Source organism: Camelus ferus, chromosome 20, assembly GCF_009834535.1.
Source record: "Camelus ferus isolate YT-003-E chromosome 20, BCGSAC_Cfer_1.0, whole genome shotgun sequence".
In the NCBI taxonomy this organism is placed as follows: Eukaryota; Metazoa; Chordata; class Mammalia; order Artiodactyla; family Camelidae; genus Camelus; species Camelus ferus.
This window is the reverse complement of record NC_045715.1, coordinates 20,431,409-20,458,133: the sequence shown is the minus strand read 5'-3', so window position 1 is coordinate 20,458,133 and position 26,725 is coordinate 20,431,409. Positions and strand designations below refer to the sequence as shown.

Below are 26,725 nucleotides of genomic sequence, written 5' to 3'. Positions count from 1 at the left end.
AGGAGTTTGTATGTCATTTTCTGGTTTATACATACTTAGGTAGTATAATAACAATCACAATAATTTAAGCCAACACTGGGAGTTCTCAAAAATATTTTTTCTCCTTAAAAGAGTTATCACTTAATTTTGAGAAATACTGGCATTCCTCAAAAATAGTAAGTAATAAATATTTATTTATTAAATAAGGCTTGCTAGTACTTATTTAATCCCATTCTTTCGTTTTAAGGATGGGAAAAGAGGCTCTGAGAAGGAAAGGGGTTTGCTCCAAGTGTGCCAAGCTACCTGATAATGAGCCTCAGTCTTTTAGCTTCCAGCAGCCCCAGTGCACCAATGGGTCAAATGCATCACTGGTTGTATCATAAAAATGATCAGCGCACCTGTCTGTCTTGAGCATTATCTGGTAAGCAATTTGAGTCTCATTCAGTTTGTAGTGCCAGTACTTGGATGATGACAGGTGTTATGTAAATTTTGGAAACACTGACTGAAACTGGATTTTAATATTTCCATTTATTATTCTGTGTCTCTGATTCTCTACCATAACACCATAATTCCATTATCAAACAAATGGTGGAGATGCTGATAGCAGTGGCTGGGAGGGCAACCAGTAATCAGCCATCTTCAAAAGTCTTTGCTTTCTGCTTTTAGTCCTGAACTCATGGAGCTGTTACACTTAATATTTTGGCCTTGTCTGTGGTCTTAGCCATCTTAAGCATCCTTTGGAAGCCTTTTTGTGAAAGAAATTCCACCCTCAATGACTCACAGGGACAGAGGTGTTCTCCCAGTCAGAGGTCAGATCAGGACCTTGCTTTCCTCATTTCATACCGTGATTGAGATGGGACTCAGCTATTTGCTACGGTGGCTTGTCCCCACAGTAAGTGACTAGTTGGCTACATCCTATAGACACGGCTTTTTGGCCTGGGTGTTGGGAGGACTTGGGTGTGGTGCTCTCGAGAGAACAGAAGCTGTTATCCTTCAGCTCGACAGACTGCCATGAACAGACAGAAAGGCATGGAATGTTTGGCCCATGCTAGGCAGTTAATAATTATTTCATTAAATGAGTGGATTTAGATATGTGACCTAGACAGAAACAGACAAACATTTGCTTTATTTCTTTGATCAGGCTTAATAAATCTCTTTTTTTCCTTCATTTGACTAATTTTTAAATTGAAGTATAGTCGATTTACAGCATTGTGTTAATTTCTGGTATACAGCACAGTGATTCAGTTTATATATATATGTGTGTGTGTGTGTGTATATATATAGAGAGAGAGAGAGAGGGAGAGAGAGAGAGGCCTTTTCATATTTTTTTTCACTGTAGGCCATTAAAGGTATTGAATATATTTCCCTGTGCTATACCGCAGGACCTTGTTGTTAAGAATATCTCTTATATTTGAGTTGTGTGTGTCTCCCCCAGATTGTTTTTAATGACTAAACCTGGTAGATAGGAAAAGGCAATTTTCCTGAGGCTGTAACCATGGCCAGACAGAATTAGGTGATACTAAGAGCAGACAAGCATTCTTCTGAGTGTCCCTAATGTGCTTATCCCCAGGGCCAGCTGCCTTCTTCATCTGGTGGTTCCGGGGCTCCAGATGGGGGGTGTGGAGGCCCGAGGACACACACCCTGCTTCATGGTCCCGTGGAGGCCGACAGAAGTCTGGTTTGCTCTAGAACCAGCTGTAGTCACTGCCGGGATCTTCTTCATGGAGTGCTCCGATCCATGACAGGGGGGTGATAAACAGCTCCGGTGGGTGGATTAAATGGATGCAGGAAACAATTTTTCTAGAGTGAAAGAAAGCGGTTTGGTTTTAAGACTTGGTTTGTCCTTTATGCTGTACACCAGAAGTTGACACATTGTAATTGACTATACTTCAATTAAAACAATTACCACCACCGAAAAAAAAAAAAAAAAAGACTTGGTTTGTCTTTTAACCCTGGTGGTTGTGATTTATCAAGATCCATCCAGTTCATCTCTCTGACTCCTTCCTATTTACCATTTTCTTCAGATCCTGACACTTCCCACAAAAGAGACACAGCTTCCAAAAATGTTGATGTCATGTGGGAAAAATAAAACTATTTTGATCAGTGGAATTGTGGGGAGGAATGGAAATAAAGATAATTCATATTTTAAAAACTTTTTTTGGTCAAATGTTTGAAAGTTTAAAATTTAGCAAGTTCGGGAACACAGACTTTCCCCTTACTTCCTGTACCCTGAGACTTTTGAACCATCTCTTGTTTTTAGTCTCTACAAGGGGTTAAGAAGGTGCCATCGCTAGTGATCACTCAGTGCCACACTTAGAGGCTGGTTTGGAGGGAGGAAAGGACCCACCAGCCTGGAGCAAGAGAATCTGACTTTTCATCGTGATTCACATGATCAAAAGCTCACTTGTTTGTGATTACAATGAAGTCAAGAAGGTCCTCCCTCTACTGATGAATATTGAATGTGACTCATGCGTGTGCCAAGTAGATACTGAAGCTTTCATTTTGTCAGCCGTCCTTCAGAATGCCCTAGTTTCACAGTGTGATTTTGGTGAAATTAAACCATGAACATCTCAACTGAGCAGAGCATTACTTTTGGCTTAATCACACTTATAAACCGGTCCCGAGTTGTGGATCTGCCGCTTGGGCCAGAGGTCAGTGCACAATGGCATCAGTGACCCACAAGAATGACTGAGGGTTTTTTTTTTTTTTGAATGAGGTTTTAATGACCTGTATGAGCTAGCCAATTGTGTAAGCTGCCCCTTGCTAAGATTCCACTGTAGGATGACACCAAAGGACCAGTCCTTCCCCATTCAGCAGAGGCCAGAAGTTGAAGGCTTGGATTTTAATACTTGTTCTTCTTCTTCTTTTTTAAATGGAGGTACTGGGGACTGAACCCAAGACCTCGTGCATGAGGCATGAGCTCTACCACTGAGCTATAGCTTCCCCCCAAGGCTTGGATTTTAGACCAAAAGTCAGCAAGAGGAAGTCACAGGCTGGCACAGAGTCCTTTTATCTCCTTTTGTAGAAACAATTCCCCTCAGAGACATTAAAAGACCCAGAACTCCCCACTGAGAGCTGTCACGCATTGTCTCTCCAGGAAAGAGTAGCTGTGCTCATTAAAACCTACCCAGTCCTGGTTTTAATGATCTTTTGCAGAATTTCAGAGTGGGTGGTATTAATACAAAACAGCAAAATTTCTGACACAAGTGGCCATCTAAAATGTTTCCATTTTCTCCTGTTACCCCTCAATTCCTCATCTCTGAAAAGTTCCAAACATCTATCTTTAACCTTATAGTTTAATCCTTGCTCAAGCTCTCACCATGTCTCACTATATTTGTGTTTTTGTGGTCCTCTTTCTGTCCATTTTATCTCTCTGCATACTCTCTCCCCTTCCCTCTTCCTCTCCTTTCTCCCTCTGCCTCTTCCACCTTCCTCCCTCCCTCAGTTCTGCCCTCAATTTTTATGCTTCCCTTTCTTTCTCTCCATCTCTGTCTCTCTGTGTCTTTGCAAAGCTCTATGCAGGTGTCCTCATGCCTGATGATTTCACACGCCTCAGTTCCCAATGCCCACCTCATCCTCCTCAGATGCCCTGTTCCCATAATGTCCTTAATATTTCAGGGCCAAATACTCACCACAAGGAAGCCAAATCCAACAAAGAGTGCAACAGTGACAGCGGTGGCAGCCAGGGAAATGAGGATGATTCTGATGGGTGTCTGGAGCCCAGGGGGTTTCACTGCCGTCACTGAATCTGTTTCCTCTGGGTGAGTGTCTGGGTGTTTAGTGGTGTAATTTTCTGTGTCTTCAGTCCCTGGTTCTGAAGTGGTGTAGTCCTCCATGGTCCCCAGGCCTGCTGTGGTGTAATCCTTTGTGGTCCCCGGATCTGCTGTGGTGCGGTCCTCTGTGGTTCCCGGGTCTGCTGTGGTGTGGTCCTCTGTGGTCCCCAGGTCTGCTGTGGTGTGGTCCTCTGTGGTCCCTGGATCTGTGGTGGTGTGGTCCTCTGTGGTCCCCAGGTCTGCTGTGGTGTGGTCCTCTGTGGTCCCCGGGTCTGCTGTGATGTAGTCCTCTGTGGTCCCCGGGTCTGTGGTGGTGTAGTCCTCCATGGTCCATAGGTCTGCTGTGTTGTCCTCCGTGGTCCCCGGGTCTGCTGTGGTGTAGTCCTCTGTGATCCCTGGGTCTTCAGTGGTGTGATCCTCCCTGGTTCCTGAATTCAAGGTGGTGTAGTCTGCACAGGCTCCTGTGTCTGTAGTGAAAGTCTTTTTTAATGTGGATCATTGATGCCCATCATCATCTGTTCTGCTTAATATTTTTCATAACTTTCTTGCCCATTCAAATGCTCTCTCTCCCCATATAATGTGGTTGGACTTATTTGAGTTAAGGATCATCTGATATTTTAGATTTAATTCTGATTAAACATATTCCACAAGATGTCCTACAATATGGAGTATCCAGAACTAATTCATGTCCTTAGACAGTCTTCTCATCCAGCCTTTGATTCTCCCTTTGTGGTTCTGGTCTCTTTGTAGACCTCACTTTCCCCTGCATTGGTATGTCAGCAATCCAGCCATTCTGACTCCACATTTGTATGTGTTGCCTCTCATCCAGGTATGCCTGGGTCTCTGGTAGACAAGTGAGGCAGGAGCTATGACTTTTATTAGAGATTAAATTCAGGTCATGGGTTGGTATGTGGTTTAGAATGAGGCATCTCCTGGGTTGGATCTGGGGCAGAAGTGGCAAGATCGAAGGCAGGCAATAGTCAAGGTGGTCTGAGGGTAGGAGTCATAAGGGGTGGTGAGTGTGGTCTGGCTGGGGTTGACAGCAGCACTGAGTTGGGTATAAGTAGAAGGAAGAAATTAATCTTTTCCCCTCCCACCACCCCCACCTGCAGGGCATCAGGACTGAGAGTATTTACTCTCATGAATAAATGCAGCCTAAATGGCATAAATTTTAGAGTCTTGGGTTCCTTTGCCCCAGAGAGCTCATCCTACCTGCTGCTGATTCCCCCAAATTCCTCAAATAGGGCTCAAATCTTTCATTTCTTAAGGAAAGTTGAAATACAGGAACTTAAAGTCTAAACAATCAAAATCAGAGAATTTCCTTAAGAGAAGATGCTGGAAAGAGATGAACAGGAACCCTAGGAACACTGCTTCCCTGTGATAGGGAGTTTGGGGCAGGTCACTGGGTCCAGAGATCCCCAAGGTCCTCTCACCTATCCTGTTACCTTCACTCAAGACTGACCCTGCCTGAGTCCTAAGAGGACCTTCTCCAAGGATCCCGACCCCCACATCTCCAGACCCTGGGGAACCTTTGCGCCCTTCTCTCCAAAAAATAGTTCACTCACCCAGTTCTAGACACCCAAATAGAAGCAGCAGCAGAAGAGATGTGGCAGGGCATTTTCTTGTTTTCATCTCAAGAGAATCTACATGGGCTGGAAGCCAGGATGTCTCTTCCTCCCTCCTCTCTACTTTTTCTGTCTTCCCTTCTCCTTAAGTGCACAGTGGCTGTGACATTTATATGAGCTGCTACTGAAGGAATTCAGGAAGCCTGGGTCTTCTTTCCTTCTTTCAGGGAGGAACAACCACTCCTCTACTCTCTGTCAATCAAGGGAAGAAAAATCTGTTAGAGAGGAGTGACAGGGCGGAAGAGAGATGTCACAGATTCAAGAAGAGGATCTTGGCTCTGGCCCAGGGCCCAGAGTTGAGCGGTAACAGGGGATCAAACTTGTCATCATGGGTGGCATCACTTTCAGATGCAGAGCCCTAGACAAAAGCTGTCCGCCACACCATGTCTCAGTGCTCGGAGAAGGGCTTGAACTTCCTTTTCTGCAGGTGGGCGTGGGAAGGTTGGGGTGACTAAGGAGGGTACATGCCAGGTCTGCCTGGGGGACAGTGTGTGGTAAGAGGAGAACTAGATGTCAGAGGGCATAGAGCATCTTAGTCCTTAACAGGAAGAAGCATTGATGAGGAAGGTGGAAACACTCAATCTCTTTATCTTAAAACCACCCTCTTCTCTCAGTCATCCACCAAAGTCTTTTTCAGTGGCTCATCTCCCACCTGCAGTTTTACCTCCTTGCTCCTATTACTTGATTGCCCTCACCCCACTAAGCTTCCCTCGGTGACTAGATGAAATTAGTTCACCTCCAAGGGCCCCATTGGGCTTGGAATGAGAAAACCCATGCTCCTTCCTTTTCTGACTCCCATCCCGGCCTCATTCAACATTGTCCAGAAAATTATAGCAGCTTGTTTTCATTCAGAGGCAGGAAGTTTCCTGCCCTTTGGAGGGCATCTCTTTCCCAGTGTCATCCTAAATGGAATAGGAACTAGGGATTACAGGAAGGCTGGGACAATGTTCCCGTCTCTGATGGCAGCTGATTTTATGAAAGCCAATTTAATGAATGGCCAGTATACCAAACTTAATTGATTACTTCAACTACTAACTTTATTTGAATGGATTAAATATTTTTGAGAAAAATATTATTTAGATAAATTAAGAAGGTATTTTTTGGGGGGGAGGGTATAGCTCAGTGGTAGATTACGTGCTGAGCATGCATGAGGTCCTCGTTCAACCCCCAGTACCTCCATTAAAAAAATCATAAATATACTTAATTACCTCCCCCACCAAAAAAAAAAAGAAAAGAAAAGAAGATATTTGTATATAGTTAATATAACTGATGAATATATTTTAAAGGATTATGTAAGGAAAAGATACTATTTTTTAAGGCAAGAGCTCAATTTGCATATAGTAAAATTCACTTTTGTTCATGTAGAGATCTATGAAGCATTTTTTGTTTTGCTTTGTTTTAAAATTTTTTATTTTGAGATAATTTTAGATTATAGGAGAGTTGTAGACATAGTACAGAGAAATCACATAATTTATACAATTACAGAAACTAAGAAATTAACATTGGTATAACACTACTCACTAAACTACAGAATTTATTGAGATTTCACATGTTTTTCCACTGATGTCCTTTTTCTACTCCAGGATCCAATCCAGGATTCCATGTGGCATTTACTCATAGGTCTTCTTGGTCTCCTCCAACCTGTGACAGTTCCTCTGTCTTCGTCTTTCCTAATATTGACGCATTTGAAGAGTATCGACATTTTGTAGAATGTCGCAAAACTTTGGTTTGTTTGATTTCTTGTAACTAACTTGATTTATGATTTAATCAAGGTCATGGATTATTGGGAAGGGTACCACAGAGATGATATGCCTTCTCAGTGTTCTGCATCAGGGAGCTGATGGGATCAATGAGCCTTATTCCTCATGATGTTAATCTTGATCACTCAGTGAAGGTGACATCTGAAAGAATTCTCCACTGTAAACTTACTATTTGTCCCTTTGTAATTACTAAATATTTGGTGGGGGGAAGATATTTTGAGACTCTACAAATATCCTATTTTTGCTTAAACTTTCACTCACTGCCTTTGGGGCATCTTGCCTGCAGCAGTTATTATTGTGGGTTGGTAGTGGTGTCCCTCCTTCCTTCTATATTTAGGAATTGGAATTCTTCTGTAACGAAAGTTGTACCCTCTCCCAATTTTTTTATTTGGTTATTTATATTAGTATGGACTCATAGGCCTTTACTGTGTTCTGTGAGTTGTGATCCAGTACTACCGCTATTTATTTTGTTGCTCAAACCTTGGCTATTGGGAGCTCTTTCAGTTTGGCTCCAGTGCCTTTTTAATGTTCCGCATCCTCTTTTTAAAGTACTTTCTTCCATTTTGACATCAGAAGATGCTCTATGCTCATTTTGAATTTTCTCTGCCCAGGCCTTGGAATCAACCATTTCTTCACACATCTCTGATTTTTTTTTTATCAGAGAATAGTATTTAGAAACAAGATCTGGGCACTAGGTGTGCTCATTGCTGATGACGTGTTGCTGCTTTTTGTCCCCCACAGAAATTAGAGCTAGGAAATATATGTTAAGTATACTAACTCATGCATAAACACATCCCTGTATTTATTTCTGTAATTATCTATCTGTATGTGTATATTAAACAAAAGCATGAGTGCATTTTGATACCTTCAACTCCAGTCCAGCAACACGGTTCATTCTAGCTTCTCCCTTTCCCTTATTTGTAACTTCTTCCTCTGACATAGCTCCTAATATCTATAATATTTCCACTTATTTGTTCACCCCTAGTAAACCCATAGTGACTTCAGAATTGCTAATCCATACCTGTGTGAGAAACAAAGTTACCAACTAGACTACAGTGTTTGTGCACATGCTTTCTGTCTTTAGTCTTACAGTCAAAACACTGGTTTTCAAAGCTACTTAGGATGGCATCTTCTTCCCCATCCCCTTCAGGGTGATTATGTGATTCATTGTCAGCTCTGCATTCCACCTCTGCCCCTACATCTCTGTTGATTTGCTAAATTTCCATACAGTAAAATTCACTCTCTTTAGTTTACAGTTCTCTGGATTTTGATAAACCATGTACTCACCACACGGAATCTGCATCATCTCCCAAAGCCTTCTTGTGCTGTCCCTTTATAGCCCGCTCTCCCCTTGAACCCCAGATCCTGGCAAAACAGATCTGGTCTCTGCCCCTGTAATTTTACTGTCTCCAGTATGTCATCTGAATGGAATTATACAGTCTGTAGCCTTATTGTTTTGAAGATAATCTATGTATTATTCATAGATGATATCAGTAATTATTCATCAGTCAAGAATAAACTTTTTCTTGTATATATTCTTGAATATATTCTTTCATATGGAAATTTTAATAAATATATTTTTAAATATGTTCTTGATTATAAAACATATCATAATCAAGAAGATATTCCCAGTCTCCCTTCTGCCTGTCCCCCAGTCTCTAGCTGCAGCAGGAGGGAGACAAATTGATTATTATTTAAAGAAAATAAGATAATTAAAAAAAAAGAATTCAGAGAATTCATTTTAAAAGAATTGTTTTGAGTTTTTAGATGAGGACCTTCTTAAAACGAACTTTAAATAAAAATCATCATGGATTCTGGAGATGAAGTTTTTTTTTAACTGCTGGGCAAAAGCCTGTTGAAATCCACTTTTCTTCTTGATTCCTATTTCCATGTTTTTGTGGTCTTGGATTTGTTTGTTTGTTTGCTGAGACATTACAAAGGCCTCTGGATTCCCATCCTTATGAGATTCCAGCCTCTACTTTCTACCCAGGTGATCAGAGTGTTCTCCCTTGGAAAAAAATTTGTCCTGCAACATTGTAAAATGAACTGTTGGCTTCCTGTTGTCTCAGGTTCTTGCCTCCTTGATATGGCACTCAAGGACACACAGGTCACCCTCTAGTCACATCTCCCTGTGCCGTCCCATCAAGTCCCATAACTCTTTTGACTATTCCTGTCCATGTCACACCTTGTTGTGCACAAAGTTTTCTCTTGCCTGGCATTTCCCCTTCTCCTCCTTGTCAATGCCTGCTAAGTCTGTAATCCCCATCAAAGTCATCTTCTGTGTGAGTCAGCCCCTCTTCCCCTTGGTCAAGTTAAATGCTTCCTCCTTGGGCACTTCAGTTTGTGCTGCTTGATGCATTGGCCTAAACTTATTTGTCTACAAATCTGTTTCCTCTACCAGACTGTGACCCATGCATTCATCCTTGTTACCCCAACTTCTCAGGACCTGGTGCCAAGCAGGTCAGTGCTCTGGAATTATGGTGAATGGATGAATGAAGAAATGAGTGAGAAAGGTGATCATTGTTTTAAGATAAAGGACTAGAGACTATTAAAGCTGAAGGGGAGATAACTGATAGACTAGTCAATGCCTTCAAGAATAAAACCATATATAGAAAAAAAAAAGACAAAACCCTTTTTTTATGATTTAAATGTACAGTTTAATGAATTGTTCTAAAATAAAAATCCATGTAACCACAACCCAGGCCAACAAACAAAAACTGGTCAGTGCCCTATAAACCTTTATGTGCCCCTTCAATTACGCGCCTCTCCATCCCTGCTAAAGGTAACTGTTGTCCTGACTTTTATAGTAATCGCTACATCAATGTTCTTCGTACTAATGGTACCTAGCTTCACATTCCTGAACACTCCAGTTTAATTTTGCCTGGTTTTGAGGTTTCTATTTATAAAGTGAAAATTTTTTGACCTCTTATATCTGACTTCTTTAGCTTAAAAATTAGCTTTGAAGCATTTATCCATATTGTTGTGTAACAAAAAAAAAACCCTATTAAATATAACTAAAAACATTTTTTTCTGAAGTAAACTTAGAAACAGTGAAATGCACAGATCTTAGGTATTCAGTTAGATAAGTTTTTTACCTGAGAGCTTGTTTGGAGGTTCTAGCGGGAGAGCGCAGCTACTCGTATACCCTTGACCGAGGAGAACAGTCCTCCTCTATCGGGGATGGTCGTCCTCTTTGATCAACCGAGTGCTCAGCTTGGGGAGGGACGCACATGAAGCAGTGAGGGAGGAAGGGGACACCCACCTAGCCAGCCAGATAAGCCGAATCAACCCTGGCGATCAATGGAATAACAGATGTTGCAGCCTGATTGCCCTCACATCCTAGGTAAGTTTTTAAAAATTTTTTAGCAGATAAGGCTTTTTTTTTTTTTAAAGCCCAGTATTTTATCCTCGTTTCTTTGGAGGTGGGGAAGGGAAGTTAGGTTTATTTACATTATTATTGTTGTTGTTGTTGTTATTTTAATGGAAGTACGGGAGATTGAACTCAGGACCTCACACATGCTAAACACGCATTGTACCAGCTATACCCTCCCTGCCAGATAAGCTTTGACAGATGTCTATTTACCTGTGTAACCAGCAGCCCAGCCAACATATAAGACATTTCTATCATCCAGAAAGTTCCCCCTTCCTAAAAATTCTCATCTCAGTGTTCTGCTCTCTGTCACTGTAGACAAGGTTTGTCTTTTCTTGAATTTCATAGCAAATAGAATCATACGCTAGGTCCTCTTTTGTGTTTAGCTTCTATACAGCTCTTTAAAACTGTTTTGTTAATAGTATTGCAAAATGTACGTAAACAGCCTTGGTCCTGTTAAGAAGGCTCTGGCAAAGGCCCAGCCTAAGAGAACCATAGCAAGTGCCAAGTTGTGGAAACAAAGAGGAGTGATTCATTTGCAGTGAGGGAGAATCAGAATCAGCAGAATGCATGTCATGAACACGTTGCATCAGACCCTTGACAAGGCCGTGGCTTTCAGCAAGAGCATGGCGCTGACACACAGGCTTTGTGTCCCTGTTCTGAGTGTGGTTTTGCAGGGGCTGCTGAGAGTCTGGATCCTGGTAGGGCAGGCCTGGCTAGCCTGTGCAGAAACTGGGAGCATGTTCTTCCTGCCCAGGAGGGCTGCTGGGGCTGTGAGCCCACAGGAGAGAAAGGTGGTGATTTACACCTGACTTCCCAGTGAGGAGCCGAGCCCAGACTAGACCTGAGCAGCCAAGGAATGTGGCCATCCCTGGGGGAAGCCCCAGAAGCCCCATTAGCAAGACATTCTTTACTTCACATCTGGGTGATGGCTCCCCTGAGCCCTCTTCATTATGTAACATGTACCTGTTAAGTCCAGCACCTGCCTTCTCCTATCTTCCCTGATTCCATTCTTCCATCAGCCTGGAGGCCTCCAGGGAATGAGGACAGAATGAGGAGGAAACTGGGACAGATATAAAGTCTCTGGACTTCACTCTAGGGATATGAGGGTTGGAAGAACAGAAGGAAGAGGGGTCTTTTTTTTTTTTTTTAAGTTATTTTCTCTTTTTTGTTGATGGAGGTGCTGGGGATTGAACCTAAGACTTCCTGTATGCGAAGCATGTGCTCTACCACTGAACTTTACCCACCACCCCCTGGAAGAGGGGTCTTAATGATATAAGGAACCTCTATTCACAGTGATATACAAACACATTCACAATCTGGCGCTCACGTATATTAGACACAATTATTTAATGATTTATTCACAGCTGCAGCCTCCTTTTCCTGGTTTGGAAAAACCAAACGGGAAGGCAGACAGTCAGAGACTGAAGGAGAGCTGGGAGAAGTAGCCCTAGAGGCAGGACGGGGTACACTCAGGTCCCCAGTCCCTCAGGCCAGCTCCCCACACCCACTGGATGGTGATGCTTCTGCCTTCAGGGATGCTCAGGACCACTCGTGTCTCCCAGTCAGCTCCACGGCTGCAGGAAGAAACAGGTCTCCTCTGAAATCAGTTACAGTTGCCCTCGACCCTTCTGGGACTTCATAAGAGCCATGAGGGTATGGCCATGGTGGTGGTGCGAGATCTACGCTGAAGAGGTTTCTTAGGCTCAGAGAGTTTCTCTAGAAAACAAAAGGCTGAATAGTTTCAGAGCTTTGCCCCTTCTTCCAGTGCTCTCCAGTCTCAAGCACCCCCTTCCTGCCAGCTCTCCCCACCTCGTTACTTCTTTTGACCCCTTTTTCCCCCTCAGCAGTTCCCTCTGAATATGTGTTGGCTTTTCTGACCCTCTGTCTTGCTGGCTGTAACATGGGGTTTCTGTGTCTTCCCTGATTTTTCATCCCTGTTACTCCCACAGTGATCCTGCTCTCTCTAGCCTAGTTCCTTCCTCACTTCCCTGCTCTCTTTCCCTTAGAAAAAGGGTTTCCTATACATCAGGCACTCACAAAATGGAAGAGGAGTCCAGTGAGGAGAGTCACCGCCATTGCAACTGAGGCCAGAGTGACCAGGACGACTTCCCCAGGCCTCAGGTATCCTTTAGTGTTTTCCTCTTTCCTTGGTGGGGCAGGACTTGTGCTGGTGCCATTGGAGGTTGTAGCTGTTGTGTTAGTTCCACGGGGTGGTGTGGTTGGTCCAGGGGAAGTGACTGTGGTGGTCCTGCTGGATGGTGTGGTTGATTCAAGAGAGACGGCTGTAGTGCTAGCATTAGAAGTGACAGCTTATTAAGAAAGGATGGCTGGTTAGTTCCATTAGAAATTGTGTTTGGTTCTGCAACTACCACTCCTGCTGTCAACAACAATAATAGCTATCACTTATTGAATGCTGATGATGTTCCAGGCGTTGTGCTAAGTGCCACAGAAGACTTAGTACTTCAAATACTCATAATACCTCCATGAGATAGGAACTGCTATTACCCCCATTTTACAGATAGGGAAATTGAGGTTTAGAGAAGTTAAACAACTTAGACAGCTAGCAGGACACAGAACAGGGATTTAAACCAAGGCAGCCGGACGCTAGAGGCAGCCCTTAACTCATATTCTGGTCTGTAGCCTAGGTCACAGAACCTGGGGAGTCACATGACCCGGGGTCACAGGTGTTATTCCTTCTCTATTTGTGATGCTCTCCAGATGAAGAATATAAAAGAGATGGTTACAGGGTCCATGTGTATATATTGAGCTCCTCTCCAAATGAACTGTACCCTTCTTCTAGGGGAGACATAATCAAGTGGAAGTGTGGGAAGGGGAATAATGCGCATTTTTACTACTATCAGGTAATTATTATGCACACAAAAGTTTGGGACCCCACGCAGCCTTGGCCCCTGTCCTGGCAGAGAACTAGCCACATGAGCTGGAGGAGATGAGATCTCCCAGGGTTCCTGGAAGGGACCCAACCTCCTTGGTTAGTGAGTTAGAGTTAAGGTGAGGCCCGTGCTTTTCCCGTCTGCCTCATGCCTATTTTCTACCCTGTTCTGATTTTCCATCCCAGTAACAACCCAGCTCTTGGCCTCCCAGGTGCCTAAATACCCTCACGTCATCCATGGCCCTGTTCTTCTGCTGGGATATGGGTTTTCTTCCCCTTACTCTATGCATGTGTTCCTTTCTTAGTGTTGTCTGGACTGACATAAAGATTGCAAGTTTAGATTTAGGGGAAGAATCCAAATACTTCCAACGATTGCCTCTGATTAGGGTTAGGGTCAGGGTCAAGAGGGAAACTAAGTGAGATGAGAAACTGGCCTGTGGAGAGGGGATGGATTTGTTGTGTGTTGTTCAGGGGCATAAAACAAAGGAGTCAAAGCCATGTGGGGCAAATTCTGGAAAGAATTAAAGTTATTCAAGGATAGAACAGCACATCCCCTGACAATTTTAGTTAGAGGCTAGGTGACCGCCGTCAGAGATGCTGGAAATGGACCCCTGCCTACTGTGGGTGGTCAGACATTAACTTTAAGGTTCCTTTCAACTCGAATGCATCTCAATCGGGGACTGATTTATTACAAAGGAAATAGGCCAGACTTCCAGGTAGAAGAGTTGTTATTGGGACCAGAATGAAGAACAAATGCTAGGTTGGATTGAAGAGAGTAGAGCAAAATATTGGTCCTTGCTCTTTGATGAGAATGAGTGCTAACAGGACAGAGTGTGCAACCCAGGACTGTCAACATTTCTCCCACACTCTCCTCAAATTTCAAGACTATCCTCTTTGAAACAAAAACACTCACCATTTCCTAAAAGTAGTAGAAGGTGAAACCACAGCCAACAAGCAAGGAAAGATGTTTTTCTTTTCATCTTGAGATACTCTGCCTGCCAAGCCTGGAAGGGAGTCCCAGATGTGACTAAGGCCTAGAAAGGAAAGAAAAAAAAAAGGTCTTGAGAAAGAAGAGTCTCAAGGTGGAGATCTGAGGCCAGAGGGCTAGGAGTTTGGGTCTCCAAAGAATGGGTCTTTCACCTGAAGAACACCAGGAGAGGGTCCGGGTGCTGCAGACTGGGAAGGCTGGATGCCTGGTCCCTTGGGATCCCTGCACAGAATGACACCTTGTTCTTTCTCTTTCAAAGAAGGCCTTTATAGCGTCATCTGGGCTGGGCAGGGGCTGGACATGTGACCTGTCATTCTTCCAGCTGTGGGCAGGTAACAGAATACCTGAACTCAGAGAGGAGGGGTACAGAGGCCGGGAGGTACAGAAGAGTGCAGAATGACGTGGTCCCATTAGGCACGGCCTGGGGAGGAGCAGGAAGTAGGACAGGTCAAGGGGATCAAGTTGTCAAAGTGAAGGGGACTCACCCTCTGAGGCAGAGATGGGGCTAAAAACCTGTTCTAGCTCAAGACTTTGTTTCCTGGAAGGGAAATCCTGAGTAACCGGGATACTGGGCAGGTGCAGGGCGGGTGAGAAGGAAGCCCCAATACACAGAGCTTAGTGGGAAGGACACATAAAGTGAGACTCAGTATGAATGGGAACTGGGGGCCGGACCTCTGAGCGCTGGTGAGCATGCGTAGGTACACATCTTGAATGAGGGGGGAAGAGAGGCTCAGGGACAGACTCTGGGATCTCTGGGGCATAGGAGGTGGGGGTGGGGAGAGTGGGGCTTGGGCTGTTGAGATGAGACCAGTGGTGTACTGGTGTCAATGTGTGCCTATTTGCAAGGAGTCCAAGTTGTTCAATTTTCAGGATTTTTTGCAACACAGCCATCATTAAAAATTAAATTATATTAAAATAAACAAGCTACAAGGATATATGGTACAACACAGGGAATATAGCCAATATTTTATAATAACTATAAATGGAGTATAATCTTTTAAAATTATAAATCACTATGTTGTACACCTGCAGCTTATATAATATTGTACATCAACTATACCACAATAAAAATTAAATTATATCATCTTACAGTGAACTAAATTATATTAAAAACAAAGGTAAAAATACTCAAAACTCATCACTTCCTGATAACTGTAATCTATGCTCATGAAGTTATGTGCATCTACTGTGTCTGTCCGGAGGAAATAGTAATATAATGGTGTGTAATATAATAGTGTGTTGCACATCTCTTTCCAACTTCGTGTTTAGTGAAGTCTACTTAATCTCCACTGGTATCTCATTGACTTGCTACAAGCTGGACCTGCTGAAATACCCTATACCTAGAATGGAACACACACCATTAAAAGAGGGGAGAAGGTGGGGGTCCTGGTCTGGGATATTCCACCTTCAATCCGTCTCCTCATGCCTGGCTGCCTCCCCCAGCCAACATGTGTGGTGTGCACACCAGGTCACATTCCTAAAGCCTCCAGCCTCCCTCTCCTAAAAGTCAGATAGGCGTGTTCTGTCTTCCACTGGGACAATAATTTGGCCACCATCTTTTTCTCTCCATTGGCCTGGAGGACATTATAGTGCACAGAGAAGCCTTTACTAAATTCACCCATCTAACCTTAAACGATAGCTAGCAAAGGCTGCCTTTGCTGGACTCTGAAGCGTCTCTAATGAGAAAAGCTGTTCTCCAAAATAGAACGGCCATTATTCAAACAGAATGTTAAGTGTTCATACCTGATAAGTCTGCTAACGTGTCATCTGTATTAAATCACATGAGAACACAAGTGAACGCCCTGAGTGATCCAACCCCCAGCCTAGGGAACTTCACAAATCAGTGGTTCAGATCATGGGTCTCTTGGTGGAAAAAGTTGTCCTCAATTTTGGGGATCATTATCTTAATCTATGTTTTCTCTTGCATATGCCTAGATTGTTCCTGTGACTTCTGCCTCCAATGCAGCCAGATACCTCCCAAACGAGCCACCTCCATGCTAGTGAAACCCCTTGCTGATCACTTAGGACACACTGCAGAAGCAAGGTGGTTGGTGCATAAGATTATAAGAGCTGGCCATGAGGTGGGGAGATGTCAGAGGAGGTCATCAAGGAGATGTGACCTGGGTTTGACTCACGAGCTGGCCCTGGGTAATTGGAGGCTCCTCCTGCCCTCCCCTGTCCTTGCGATGGTTGAGCGACTCCTACACATTGGACAACCAAGAAAGTACCCACCTAAAAACAGATAGGAAAGGCTGAGACAACACTCACTGTATAACCCCCCGTCCCAGCACAGTACCTTACAGTTGGGAGGGAACACCCAGCTCCCAGCTTCTCCTTGAGGAGTAAAGAGTTTAGCCCACACATCCAGTGCTCCAACTTTTAAGGCTGCCACCAGAAGGATGGGCCTCCAGATCGCTTAGCTCTGAAAGCCAATGGGGCTTCCATTCAAGAATCCCACAAGACTAGCAAACAAGGGAGCAGCTGTTAAATGGATGTGCAAGCACTTCCTACACCTGTTCTTCCAGGCTCAGGGCAGTGGGAGCAGGCGCAAATACCTATCTCCCGCTTACTGCCTGGAAGGAGTTTGTCTCCCAGCTTCTGCTTGAGGATACAGCTTCCTTATTTATTTATTTGGCAGAGGAGTTAATTAGGTTTACTTATTTATTTCTTGATTGGAGTTACCGAGGATTGAACCCAGGACGTTGGGCATGCTAAGCAGGCTCTCTACAACTGAGCTATACCGCCCCCCCCCCAACTTGGGGATACAGCTTCTAATCAGCCTACATATGGGAACTGACTGGGATCCTCCAAGGAGCCTGCTCTCATCCCAGCTGGTCACTAGGAACCTATGTTGGCATCCAACAACCCCAAGACAAAGGCTACTACTGTCCCCATTTTATAAATGAGGAACCTGAGTCATGGAGAAGTCGGGTAACTTGTCCAAACTCACAAAGCTAGTAAGTGATAGAGTCAGGAATAAACAGGACAGCTTCAGAGCCTGTGCCCTTCGCTGTTAGAGTGGGTGTCATGCAAATAGGGCTTCAAGTCTGGCTGGCCCCCTTCCTAGCTTCTTCCAACCATATTGGCTCTGCCCAACCCATCTTATGTAGAAATTTCAGAGCCATCACTGCTGGAAAGTACCTAGAATATAAGATTGCAGAAGCTCAGCCACGTGGAGTTTAAAAAACAAATGAAATAGTCATCAGAAGGCACTGATTAGGGGAGTTTATGAATTAGGAGCAGGTTGCCTGAGTGAATTGATGGGTCAGAGGTCATTTTTTGAGTGCCTGTTTGGAGAGTCAGTTCTGGTGATTGAAGGAAAGAGCACATGAGGGGCTGAAGTCTTAGCGCTTTTGTTCGTTTTAGAGGGTAAGAGAGATTAGTTTATCACAGGGTAAAGAATTTCAGGAGCCAAGCACTCAGGGAAAGTAGACAATTTGTAAACATTCAGCATAGATTTGAAATTCATCCTGCTGAAAGTTTTATTTGGGCAGTGCCTGAGTTCCAGCTTCTCACTGCCGTGTCCTGACTCAGATCTTTAACCTGCCTGGACAGGAGATCTGCTTTCTCTTTCTGCTTTTAGTTTATTCTCAATTCAAGTGGACTTCTTGTCATTACAAGGAACCTCAAAACTACCTCCCTATAAGGCATATGGTTTATCAGAAAATAAATAAGACTAAAAGAAACAATATTTTCTGTGAAATACAGACCTATATGGTCTATGCTTATGACCCATCTTCCTATAAGCTGCTCACACCGCCCCTCCCAGTAGTCATCCTTGGATGTGGGGCTAGAGCTCTCTCATGAAATTGCTTAGACGTCATCAAATATCTTTTTTTTAAATTGTTTTTATTGGAGTATAGTCGGTTTATAGTTGTGTTAATTTCTGGTGTTCAGCATAGTGACTCAGTTATACATATGTATACATTCCTTTTCATATTCTTTTTCATTATAGGCTATTACAAGTTATTGAATATAGTTCCCTGTGCTATACAATAGGACTTTGCTATTTATCTATTATATATAACAGTCAGTATCTGCAAATCCCAAACTCCCATTTATCCCTCCAACACCCCTCCTTCCTCCTGGTAACTACAAGTTTTTGTGTGTGTGTGTGTGTCTGTGAGTTTGTTTCTGTTTGTAAATAAGTTCATTTGTGTCATTTTTCAAGATTCCACATGTAAGTGATATCATATGGTATTTTTCTTTCCCATTCTGGCTTATTTCACTTAGTATGACAATCTCCAGTTCCATCCATGTTGCTGCAAATGGCATTATTTTATTCTTTTTATGGCTGAGTAGTAGTCCACTGTATATACGCACCACAAGTTCTTTACCCAATCATCTGTTGATGGACATTTAAGTTGCTTCCATGTCTTGGCTATTGTAAATAGTGCAGCTATGAGTGTTGGGTGCATGTATCTTTTCGAATGAGAGTTTCATCTGGATATAACCCAGGAGTGGGATTGCTGAATCATATGGTAAGTCTATTTTTAGTTTTTTGAGGAATCTCCATACTGTTCTCCATAGTGGCTGCATCATCAAATATCTTGAACCACCATTTGTGTAGAAATGTCTTTATGTGCTTGAGCAATGGTCTTCAATTTTTCCTCTCATATCCTCTGAAAAAGAATTTTGAAAAACCGTATTCCCTCATCTGCTTATGTTTAATCTAATGTTTAAACCAAAAAGTTGATAATTGCAAAGAATGCACTATCTACTGTCTTGAATATATAAACATTGAAATAAAATAGTTTTACTACTCTTTAAAATGTTTTAACTAGACTCTAAGCACTGCAGCACCTAAATATTCACCATTATCCTTTTAAATAACACAATAAGCAAGTTCTTCTTCAACAATCCAGGGTTTTTCATAGTTCCTTCAGCTCTGTGAACATTTTCCTTCCCCCACATTATTCTACTGTAATATTTTTTGCTTGCATGATTCTTGCTGATCACCCTGCTATGCCTTCCTGTACCAAAAGATATGTTTACAAACTTAAACTTTTTCCTGTGTCTTGTCAGACTCTAAGTGTTAAGTTTCTCAGTCCTCAATAACCTTTTGGTGAAAAGTAAATGAAAATTTTTTCCTATGCAATGTTTTTCTCCATCCCCTGCAACTCTGCAATGTTTTCCTCTGTTTTCAAGAAAATATGAAACATCAACCTACCCAATATAAAAAATAAAAACAAAATTTATAGCATGCTACCAAATGCAGGACTATTCTAAGGGCTTCCCAGCAACCTCGTGAAGTGGGTACTGTTATTGCCTTCATTTTTACAGATGAACACACTGAGACCCAGGAGAGTTAAGGAATTTGTGCAAGGTCACACTGAGCTTAGATTTGAAACCAGAAATTCTGATTCTTCAATCTGTGCTCTTAGCTGACATGTTGTATAGTTTCTCTATCTTCCTTTCACCTTAAGAGGTAGCATTAATCAGCTGGAAGTAAACATGGAACGCATAGCATCTTTCTCCTTGAAATCATGCAAACTATCCAACTGTACTCTAGACAAAGAAACTCTTGAATGGAACACTCTTTCTTCTTATGGAGAATGGTATACAAGCCAGGGAAGTGGGCTTCAGAGTAAGTTGCTGTTTCCCAGCAAATCTTTACAAATCCTGAATATCCTGGAACAGGCAGACAGATGAGGTGGGTTGCCCTGCTGTAGGGTTTCACCATGGTTAAATAAAGCACTGCCACCCTTATTACTTCTCACTGATGCTGTGTTTGCTCTCCTTTCATGAAATGCTACCTCAGGAGGGATGCATTCTTTGACAGGGGATGGAAGAGAAGAAATTGTCAAACAGAAATCTGTATTACTCCTGCTACTTCACTCTATGATATAGCTGAACAAATAACATCTTAACATGTACCAAAATTCCCAGTTTGTTACACTTCATTTAGCCCCTAACAGGATTTATGTGAGGCAAAGGAAAACATGAAGCCCTACTCTGGTATACGATGCCTAAATTAGAAGAGATTTTGAGTTATTTCTTTACTTGCACCCTGGAATTTTCTGCACCCTGGGGAAGTGCACCATAATAATATAGGAGCTAGAAAGTAAAAGGTGGGTGGCTATAGAAGGAAACCTAAAAAATTACAACTAGCTGATGCTCTGCAGGAAAAGAAATATACATGGAAGTTGAAGACCTGGAAAATGATACCTGTAAGGCATCCCATACCTGCATAATACTCTTTAAAATGTCTTCCTGTACCTCCAAGAGTTTGGGCAGATTCCATTTAAAGGTTTAGACCAATAGTGCAAAGGCACTTAACTCTGTCCAATTCCTAGACTTCTGCTTGGGTCAAATATGCTTGGTGGGCTGGGGCTTTGCTGGGTTAAAACATGCTTTGTCCAAGTAAGCGGATCTCATGACGAAAGTTGAGTAATGATGCTTCCTAACTCTGCATACACGCTCTAGTTGCTGGGAGTAGCGAGATGTTTACAGCGTAACCATGTGAATTAACCATAAGCTGAATTGCTCACCATGGTTTCCTCCCTTTTCATCTCCCTCTATCTCAAAGTGCCATTGCTTTGAGTCATTTGCTGTTTACCTTTGGAAATCAAACTTTTTATTTACACAATATACCTAGTAATAATATTTTTACAACTTACTGAGATATTTATATACCATATAGTTCACCTGTTTAAAATAGATAAGTTAACAGGTTTTAGTATATTTACAGAGCTCTCATTAGTGAGTGCTTGCAATTTGCAGACAAAATCTTTCTTCTCTTCTGTCCTTTTACTTTCTCTGGCCCATCTCTTCCTTGTTTCTGCTTTGAACCTTACTACTTGCATGTTCGTCCTCCTGAATCTATCCTTCAAGTGTCTTCTATTGTCTGGGCGATTTTCATCTCTGATTTGTTGTATCTAATTGAGCAACTTTCCCCACTTGCTCTTCCAGATTACTAATTTTATTTTCAACCAGCCTCTTTGAATTTGTCTATTACAGTTTTAACCTTGAAAAAATGCATGTTTTACAATTTTTAATTATCTAAATGGATTCCCTTGCCTGATGTCATTCATTTTCACCTTTTTCACATTATGCTTTCCACAGTTCACACCAGTGGGAGGCAACATTCTAGGGGGTTCAACTCAACTTATTCTGGTTGCTGGACCCTTTAGGTAAGCTGATGGTGGTGGTGATGGTGGGCCTGCATATGGCTCAGCCTGGCCTCACTGATTGGGATCAATCGTCTGGTTTGCTGACATTTGAGAAGCTCAATGAGTGGTAGAAGGCAGAGCAGTTTCCATTGCTGTGGGTTGGGATGAACACACCAACAAAGTGCTAATTCTCTCCTGAGGGCTCCATCCCAGGTGGGAGCCCTCTCTCTGCCTCTTGGATTCAGAGCAGCCCAGCCTTTCAAAGCAGCTCCCCTCTGTCCTCCAAGACCTGTAGGATCAGGGAGGCTTCTAGCCTAGACCATGAAAGGAGTATGTGCAGCCCTTCCAGGAGAGAAATTCATGAGCAGTTCAGGCTTTACCCCAGGTGTCTCTGCCATGAGCCTCTGGAAAATTAGATCTTAGCAAGCCAGGAAGTCTTTCCCTTGATAAAAGAGGAAGTGCTTTCTCTCTGCTTCCGAGAGAAAACTATCAACTAGCACCTTTATTCTGACAAGTAGCCCAGGTCTGGAGCTTTTGTAGATGCCCTGGAAGCTGTGACTGTGAGTGACCATGCCCCGCCCCACAGCACACCTCCACCTGTCATGCTCTGGGTTCTCTGTGTGCTACCACGTGATCTCTTTGTTCCATAGGCCTATTCCATGAGCCCCGTTGGGATCCTGGCACCTGCCCTCCCTTCTCATCTCTCCCAATTCAATTCTCTTGTCTGTCTGGGTGAGTCTTGGGGACACCAGGTTCCTGCTTGGGACAAGAAGGATTAGAAAAAGGGGACAGATATAAATGACATCTCTCGGGTTTACTGTGGAGATTCTGAATGACAGGTGGACTCCAGCATGAGGTTCTCTTATACCACTGGGAAATTCAGCTCGGCGCTGCAGACACCCACTCGTGTGCACACACAGGTGTTCTCTGGGATATAGTTTGTATGTGTTTATTTCTTAATTGTTGTTAAATGACCAACAGAGTCTCCTCTTTCCAGTGTCTGGTAAAAGCAAGAGAGAGGGAGGAAGTGTCTTCCCCAAGGCTGGCAGAGACCCAAACAAAGCTGCAAAGGGGACTCCTGGGGACAAATGAAAGGACACTCAGATCTCTGGTTCCCCAGGTCAACTTTCTCTGTAAAGAATGTGGCCCTCTGGCTCCTGCAGCCACTCAGAACCCATTGTAGCTCTCTCATCTCAAAGACTACTGAGGAACTGGTCTTCTTCAGTACCAGTTAGGGGTCCGCCTAGGGCTATGGTGGACTCTGTGATTCCCTCCAGGGCCCGGGCCAAGGTTGGGACCATGGGGGCGGTAGACAGCTGTATCAAAGACATTTCTCAGGGACAAGGAGTTTCTCTAGAAAAAGAAGAGAGAATCATTTCAGAATTGTATCCCCTCCTCCAAGCCTTCACCATGGACTCCTTCAGGAATCTTCTTCCCCTTTAAACCATCTCCCTCAGTCACTGGTCATTCTTCCAGCCTTTATTCCTTCTTTTGTCCCCCGTTCCCACAAGTCAGTAGTTACCTCTGCACATTGATTGGCTCCTCTGGTTCTAACTTGCTATTTCTCTTTAGTAACTTTCTCTTGATCTTTCTTTCCTCCCTATCTACCCCTAACTTGGTGGCCCTACTTTCATACCCCATTTCCTTATGTTCCTGCTGCTCCTTCCCCCAGGAACTTTCCTATATATTAGGCACTCACCACACAGAAGAAGAGCCCAACAAAGAATCCCACGACCACTACAACTGAGACCAGAGTGATGAGGAAGATTTCCCATGGCTTCAGGGACCCACTGGGCTTCACGTCATTCACTGGAGTACTAGCACTTGTGCTAATTCTATTGGAAGTTGTGGGTGTTCCATTTGGAGAAGGTGTACCAGAGCCTCCTATGGTTGCACTGGATCCAGTGTTGAAGGCTGTGCTGGTCCCACTGGAGGTTATGCTGCTCTCACTGGAGGTCATACTGGAACCAGTATTGGCAGGTGTGCTGATCTCACCAGAAGTTGTGCCGGACCCAGTGCTGGAGACGTTATTGGCCCCACCAGAGGTTGTGCTAGATGCAGTGTTGACAGATGTGCCAGTCCCTCCAGGGGTCACACTGGATCCAATGTTGGAGGTTGTAGTGGAATTTCTGGGGGTCATGCTGGATCCGGAATTAGAGGTTATGCTGTAACTACTAGGGGTCATGCTGGATCCAGTGTTGACAGGTGTGCTGGGCCCTCCAGAGGTCATGCTGGATCCAGTGTTGGCAGGTGTGCTGGTCTCTCCAGAGGTTGTGCTGGATTTAGTATTGGAGGTTGTGCTGGTCCCATCAGAAGTTGCAGTGAATCCAGTGTTGGCTATGGTGTGCTCACTGGAAGTTGTGTTGGATCCAGGGTTGGCAGGTGTGCCAGCATCAGTGGAGGTTACGCCTGATGATAATCATAAATGATAACAAGTATAGTTTCTGCTCAATGCTTGGTTAAATTCATTATGTGGATAATTCTATTTAATGCTTACTACAGCCCTATGAAATACATACCATCAACAGCTAAGATGAAAAAGCTGAGGCTTAGAAATGTTGACATTTGCCCAAGTTTATACAGCTAATGAGTAGTGGAACAGGAATTTGAACCCAGGCCATTGAATCTGCGCTTTTAGCGACCATGCTAATTCATCCTCCCCACCCATCCCCAATGCCAGGGTCACAGGGCCTGATTTCACTGGTAGTAGGCTTATTCCATCTTCTGCTGTACGATAGCCAATACAGAGGGAAAATATTATAAAGGATTATAAAACCCAGGTGAAGCTCGTATATATTGATTAATTCATTATTAAAGTAGGGTTGCTTTTTTCTTGGAAAATATTGCTGAGTGTTATTCAGAAAACACCTATATCAGAATTATCTGAGGAGCCTGTTGAACATAAAGATTTCTAGGCAAAACACTCCAGACTAAATGAATCAGAGTTTGTGATGACCCTAGGTATCTGGGTGGTTATATATGCATTGAGGTTCCAGGGGCTCCTGATCACAAGGCAAAGGCTGAAGAAGAACAAGTTATAGGTAGCTTAAATGTATAAGATCTCCCAGGATTAAGGGCTACAAATTAAGAATCTACAGGTATAGAAAAGCATTTCCACCTTCTTGAAGGCTCAGCTGGAGTTACCTCACTACTTTGAAGGAAGAAGATGCTCAACCACCTCAGATAAACAAAATTTATCTCATTTGTGGCTCATTTTACTACTAACTGGGACATAAGTGCCTATCATCTCACCCCACACTTATTTGAACTCACATAGGAGTAGAGTTCAGCTCTTTGGGGAAGGTTCCCAAACTCAGCAATGGGGTACAAATTGGAATTAACGTCAGAATCATGAGTAAAACTAAGTAAGAAAGCGAGATGAACAACAGTGGGGTTGACATGTGAAAGAGGGAGTGGATTTGATCTGAGAAGTTTTGGAGGACAGAATAGATGAGTCAAAATCATATGAGGGCTAATTTTGATTCAAATGATAAATTCTCTAAGAGGTCTTGCTTTCTAGTTGCATGACAGGAGATGGCCCAAGGAGTGTTTGTTTAATTGAGGGTCAGAAGTGTGGAAACAGAGTGTGAGTTGGTTTTGACTCTTGAATCCTTTTCTCTTTGGTCTGAGGTTAACTTAGGCTAATTGTGAAATTGGAGTTAAGGACAGGAGAAAAATTAAGTTTGTAGAATATAGAAGAGTGATATTTTAAAACAGCATTCAACTCTTCTTGTTCTTAATATTTAAACCCCCAGCCAAGTTTGAGATATACAAATGTTAGCCACTATATATAAAAATAGATTTAAAAAAGAGTTTCTGTATAGCACAGGGAGCTAAGTTCAATATCTTGTAATAACCTTTAATGAAAAAAATATGAAACCGAATATATGTATGTACATGACTGGGACATTGTGTGCTGTACACCAGAAATTGACTGTACTTCAACTAAAAATAAATAAAATAAAATAACCCCCCAGCCATATCTCGCCGGTTATTACCATTTTATAGATGCAGAAACTGAGGCACAGAGAAGTTACTCACCCAAAGTGCACAGATAACAGATGGAGCCATGATTCAAACGTAGGCAGTTGGAGACCAGAGTCCACAGTTTGAACCACTGTGCTCTGACTGCCTCCCAGGAGGTACTTTATTAAATTGAAGTGACTGGAGTGAAATGATGACCCTCACTCTATGGAGGAGAACCAGTGCTATTCCTAGTAGTGGTCATCATCTCCCAGAATCCCTCAAAAGTTCTCAGATCACCAACGTTTAAAGAAAAGCACTCACCATATTCTAAAAGTAGGAGATGTAATAGTAACCAATACATAAGGGCAATGTTTCTTTTCTGCATCCTGAACTGCGTCTCTGTGGCTGGAAAACAAGATGCCTGGATCCCAGATGTGGCCGAGACCTAGAAGGCAAAGAATAGTATTCTTGAGAAAGGAGAGTTCAAGGTGAAAAGATAAAGGCTGGAGCTTCCAGGAACGTGGGTCTCATAAGTATGTGTTCTTGAAAAGAATCTTGAGCTTGGAGGGTGGGAAACTGGATGCCGGGCTCTTTAAGCTTCCTCCATGCGATGTTGCCTCTTTCTTTGTCATGAAAGAGCTACAGGAGCCTTTATAGCTTCATCTGGGTCAGGGAGGGGTTGGAAATTTGACTTGTTTTTCTGCCAACTGTGAGCAGGTAACAAAACAATACTGAGTCTGGGAAGGAATAGACTGGGGGTCAAGAGGAAGGTGAGAAAGGAGAATGACATGATCACACTAGGCAGGGCACTGGGCTGGGTTTGAGGAGGAAGTAGAACTGAATAAGGAGATCAAGGTTGTCAGAGTGGAAGGGACCCACCCCTGAGGCAGGGATGGGACCAGAAACCTGTTATAGTTCAAAACTTTGTTTCCTGGGCAGGAAGTCCTGTGTGCCTGCTTTAGCATGGAAGAAGCCCTAACAGACCTAACTGAGGGGGCAGGACCCCACATTTCTGAGTCAAAGAAAAATACAAGATGTCAAAGAGAGCAATAACTAGGGAGCTGGGGTCCTGGGATCCGGGCAGAAGAAGACAGACAGTGCATTGCTGAGCATGTAGTAGGCACTCAACAATGCACGTTGACTAAACAGGGAAAGAGATCCATGGGTAATGTGCCATCTTTGGGGTCTTTGGGGCATAGAGCTGAGGGTGGGGGAGAGTGTTGAATATGTGGGAACAAGCCACCTGCTACACTCACAGC

General features: G+C 43.2%; 3 protein-coding genes across 3 annotated transcripts; all 3 read right to left on the bottom strand.

The window, feature by feature from the left end:
- Positions 1-1,246: 1,246 nt before the first annotated feature.
- LOC102524406 (protein PBMUCL2) lies at positions 1,247-5,474 on the bottom strand. Its single transcript, XM_032463499.1, has 3 exons — positions 5,318-5,474; positions 3,612-4,219; positions 1,247-1,779 (listed from the first exon to the last, which is right to left on the bottom strand). Exons 1-3 carry the CDS (start codon positions 5,382-5,384, stop codon positions 1,699-1,701), a joined length of 756 nt encoding a protein of 251 aa, XP_032319390.1. The 5' UTR covers positions 5,385-5,474; the 3' UTR covers positions 1,247-1,698.
- A 6,364-nt stretch (positions 5,475-11,838) lies between these two features.
- Positions 11,839-15,080, bottom strand: LOC116658384. The gene is made up of 5 exons (XM_032463513.1): positions 15,061-15,080; positions 14,541-14,710; positions 14,314-14,434; positions 12,548-12,800; positions 11,839-12,226 (listed from the first exon to the last, which is right to left on the bottom strand). Exons 1-5 carry the CDS (start codon positions 15,078-15,080, stop codon positions 12,050-12,052), a joined length of 741 nt encoding a protein of 246 aa, XP_032319404.1. The 3' UTR covers positions 11,839-12,049.
- A 7,341-nt stretch (positions 15,081-22,421) lies between these two features.
- Positions 22,422-26,107, bottom strand: MUC21 (mucin 21, cell surface associated). The gene is made up of 3 exons (XM_006195710.2): positions 25,788-26,107; positions 23,200-23,909; positions 22,422-22,853 (listed from the first exon to the last, which is right to left on the bottom strand). Exons 1-3 carry the CDS (start codon positions 25,849-25,851, stop codon positions 22,722-22,724), a joined length of 906 nt encoding a protein of 301 aa, XP_006195772.2. The 5' UTR covers positions 25,852-26,107; the 3' UTR covers positions 22,422-22,721.
- Positions 26,108-26,725: the final 618 nt, after the last annotated feature.

Bases quoted from the DNA above. Each gene is read 5' to 3' on its own strand.
- LOC116658384 (XM_032463513.1), bottom strand. From the start codon at position 15,080: ATGCTCACCAGCGCTCAGAG. The intron at 14,435-14,540 runs GTGAAAGACCCA...TTTCCTTTCTAG, and splicing joins CCTCTCCTGGTGTTCTTCAG to GCCTTAGTCACATCTGGGAC. The intron at 12,801-14,313 runs GTGAGTGTTTTT...TTCTAATGCTAG, and splicing joins TCTACTACTTTTAGGAAATG to CACTACAGCCGTCTCTCTTG.
- LOC102524406 (XM_032463499.1), bottom strand. From the start codon at position 5,384: ATGAAAACAAGAAAATGCCCTGCCACATCTCTTCTGCTGCTGCTTCTA. The intron at 4,220-5,317 runs GTGAGTGAACTA...CTTTCACTACAG, and splicing joins ATTTGGGTGTCTAGAACTGG to ACACAGGAGCCTGTGCAGAC. The intron at 1,780-3,611 runs GTGAGTATTTGG...CTTTCACTCTAG, and splicing joins TTGGATTTGGCTTCCTTGTG to AAAAATTGTTTCCTGCATCC.
- MUC21 (XM_006195710.2), bottom strand. From the start codon at position 25,851: ATGCAGAAAAGAAACATTGCCCTTATGTATTGGTTACTATTACATCTC. The intron at 23,910-25,787 runs GTGAGTGCTTTT...GATTATCATCAG, and splicing joins TCTCCTACTTTTAGAATATG to GCGTAACCTCCACTGATGCT. The intron at 22,854-23,199 runs GTGAGTGCCTAA...TTCTTTTTCTAG, and splicing joins TTGGGCTCTTCTTCTGTGTG to AGAAACTCCTTGTCCCTGAG.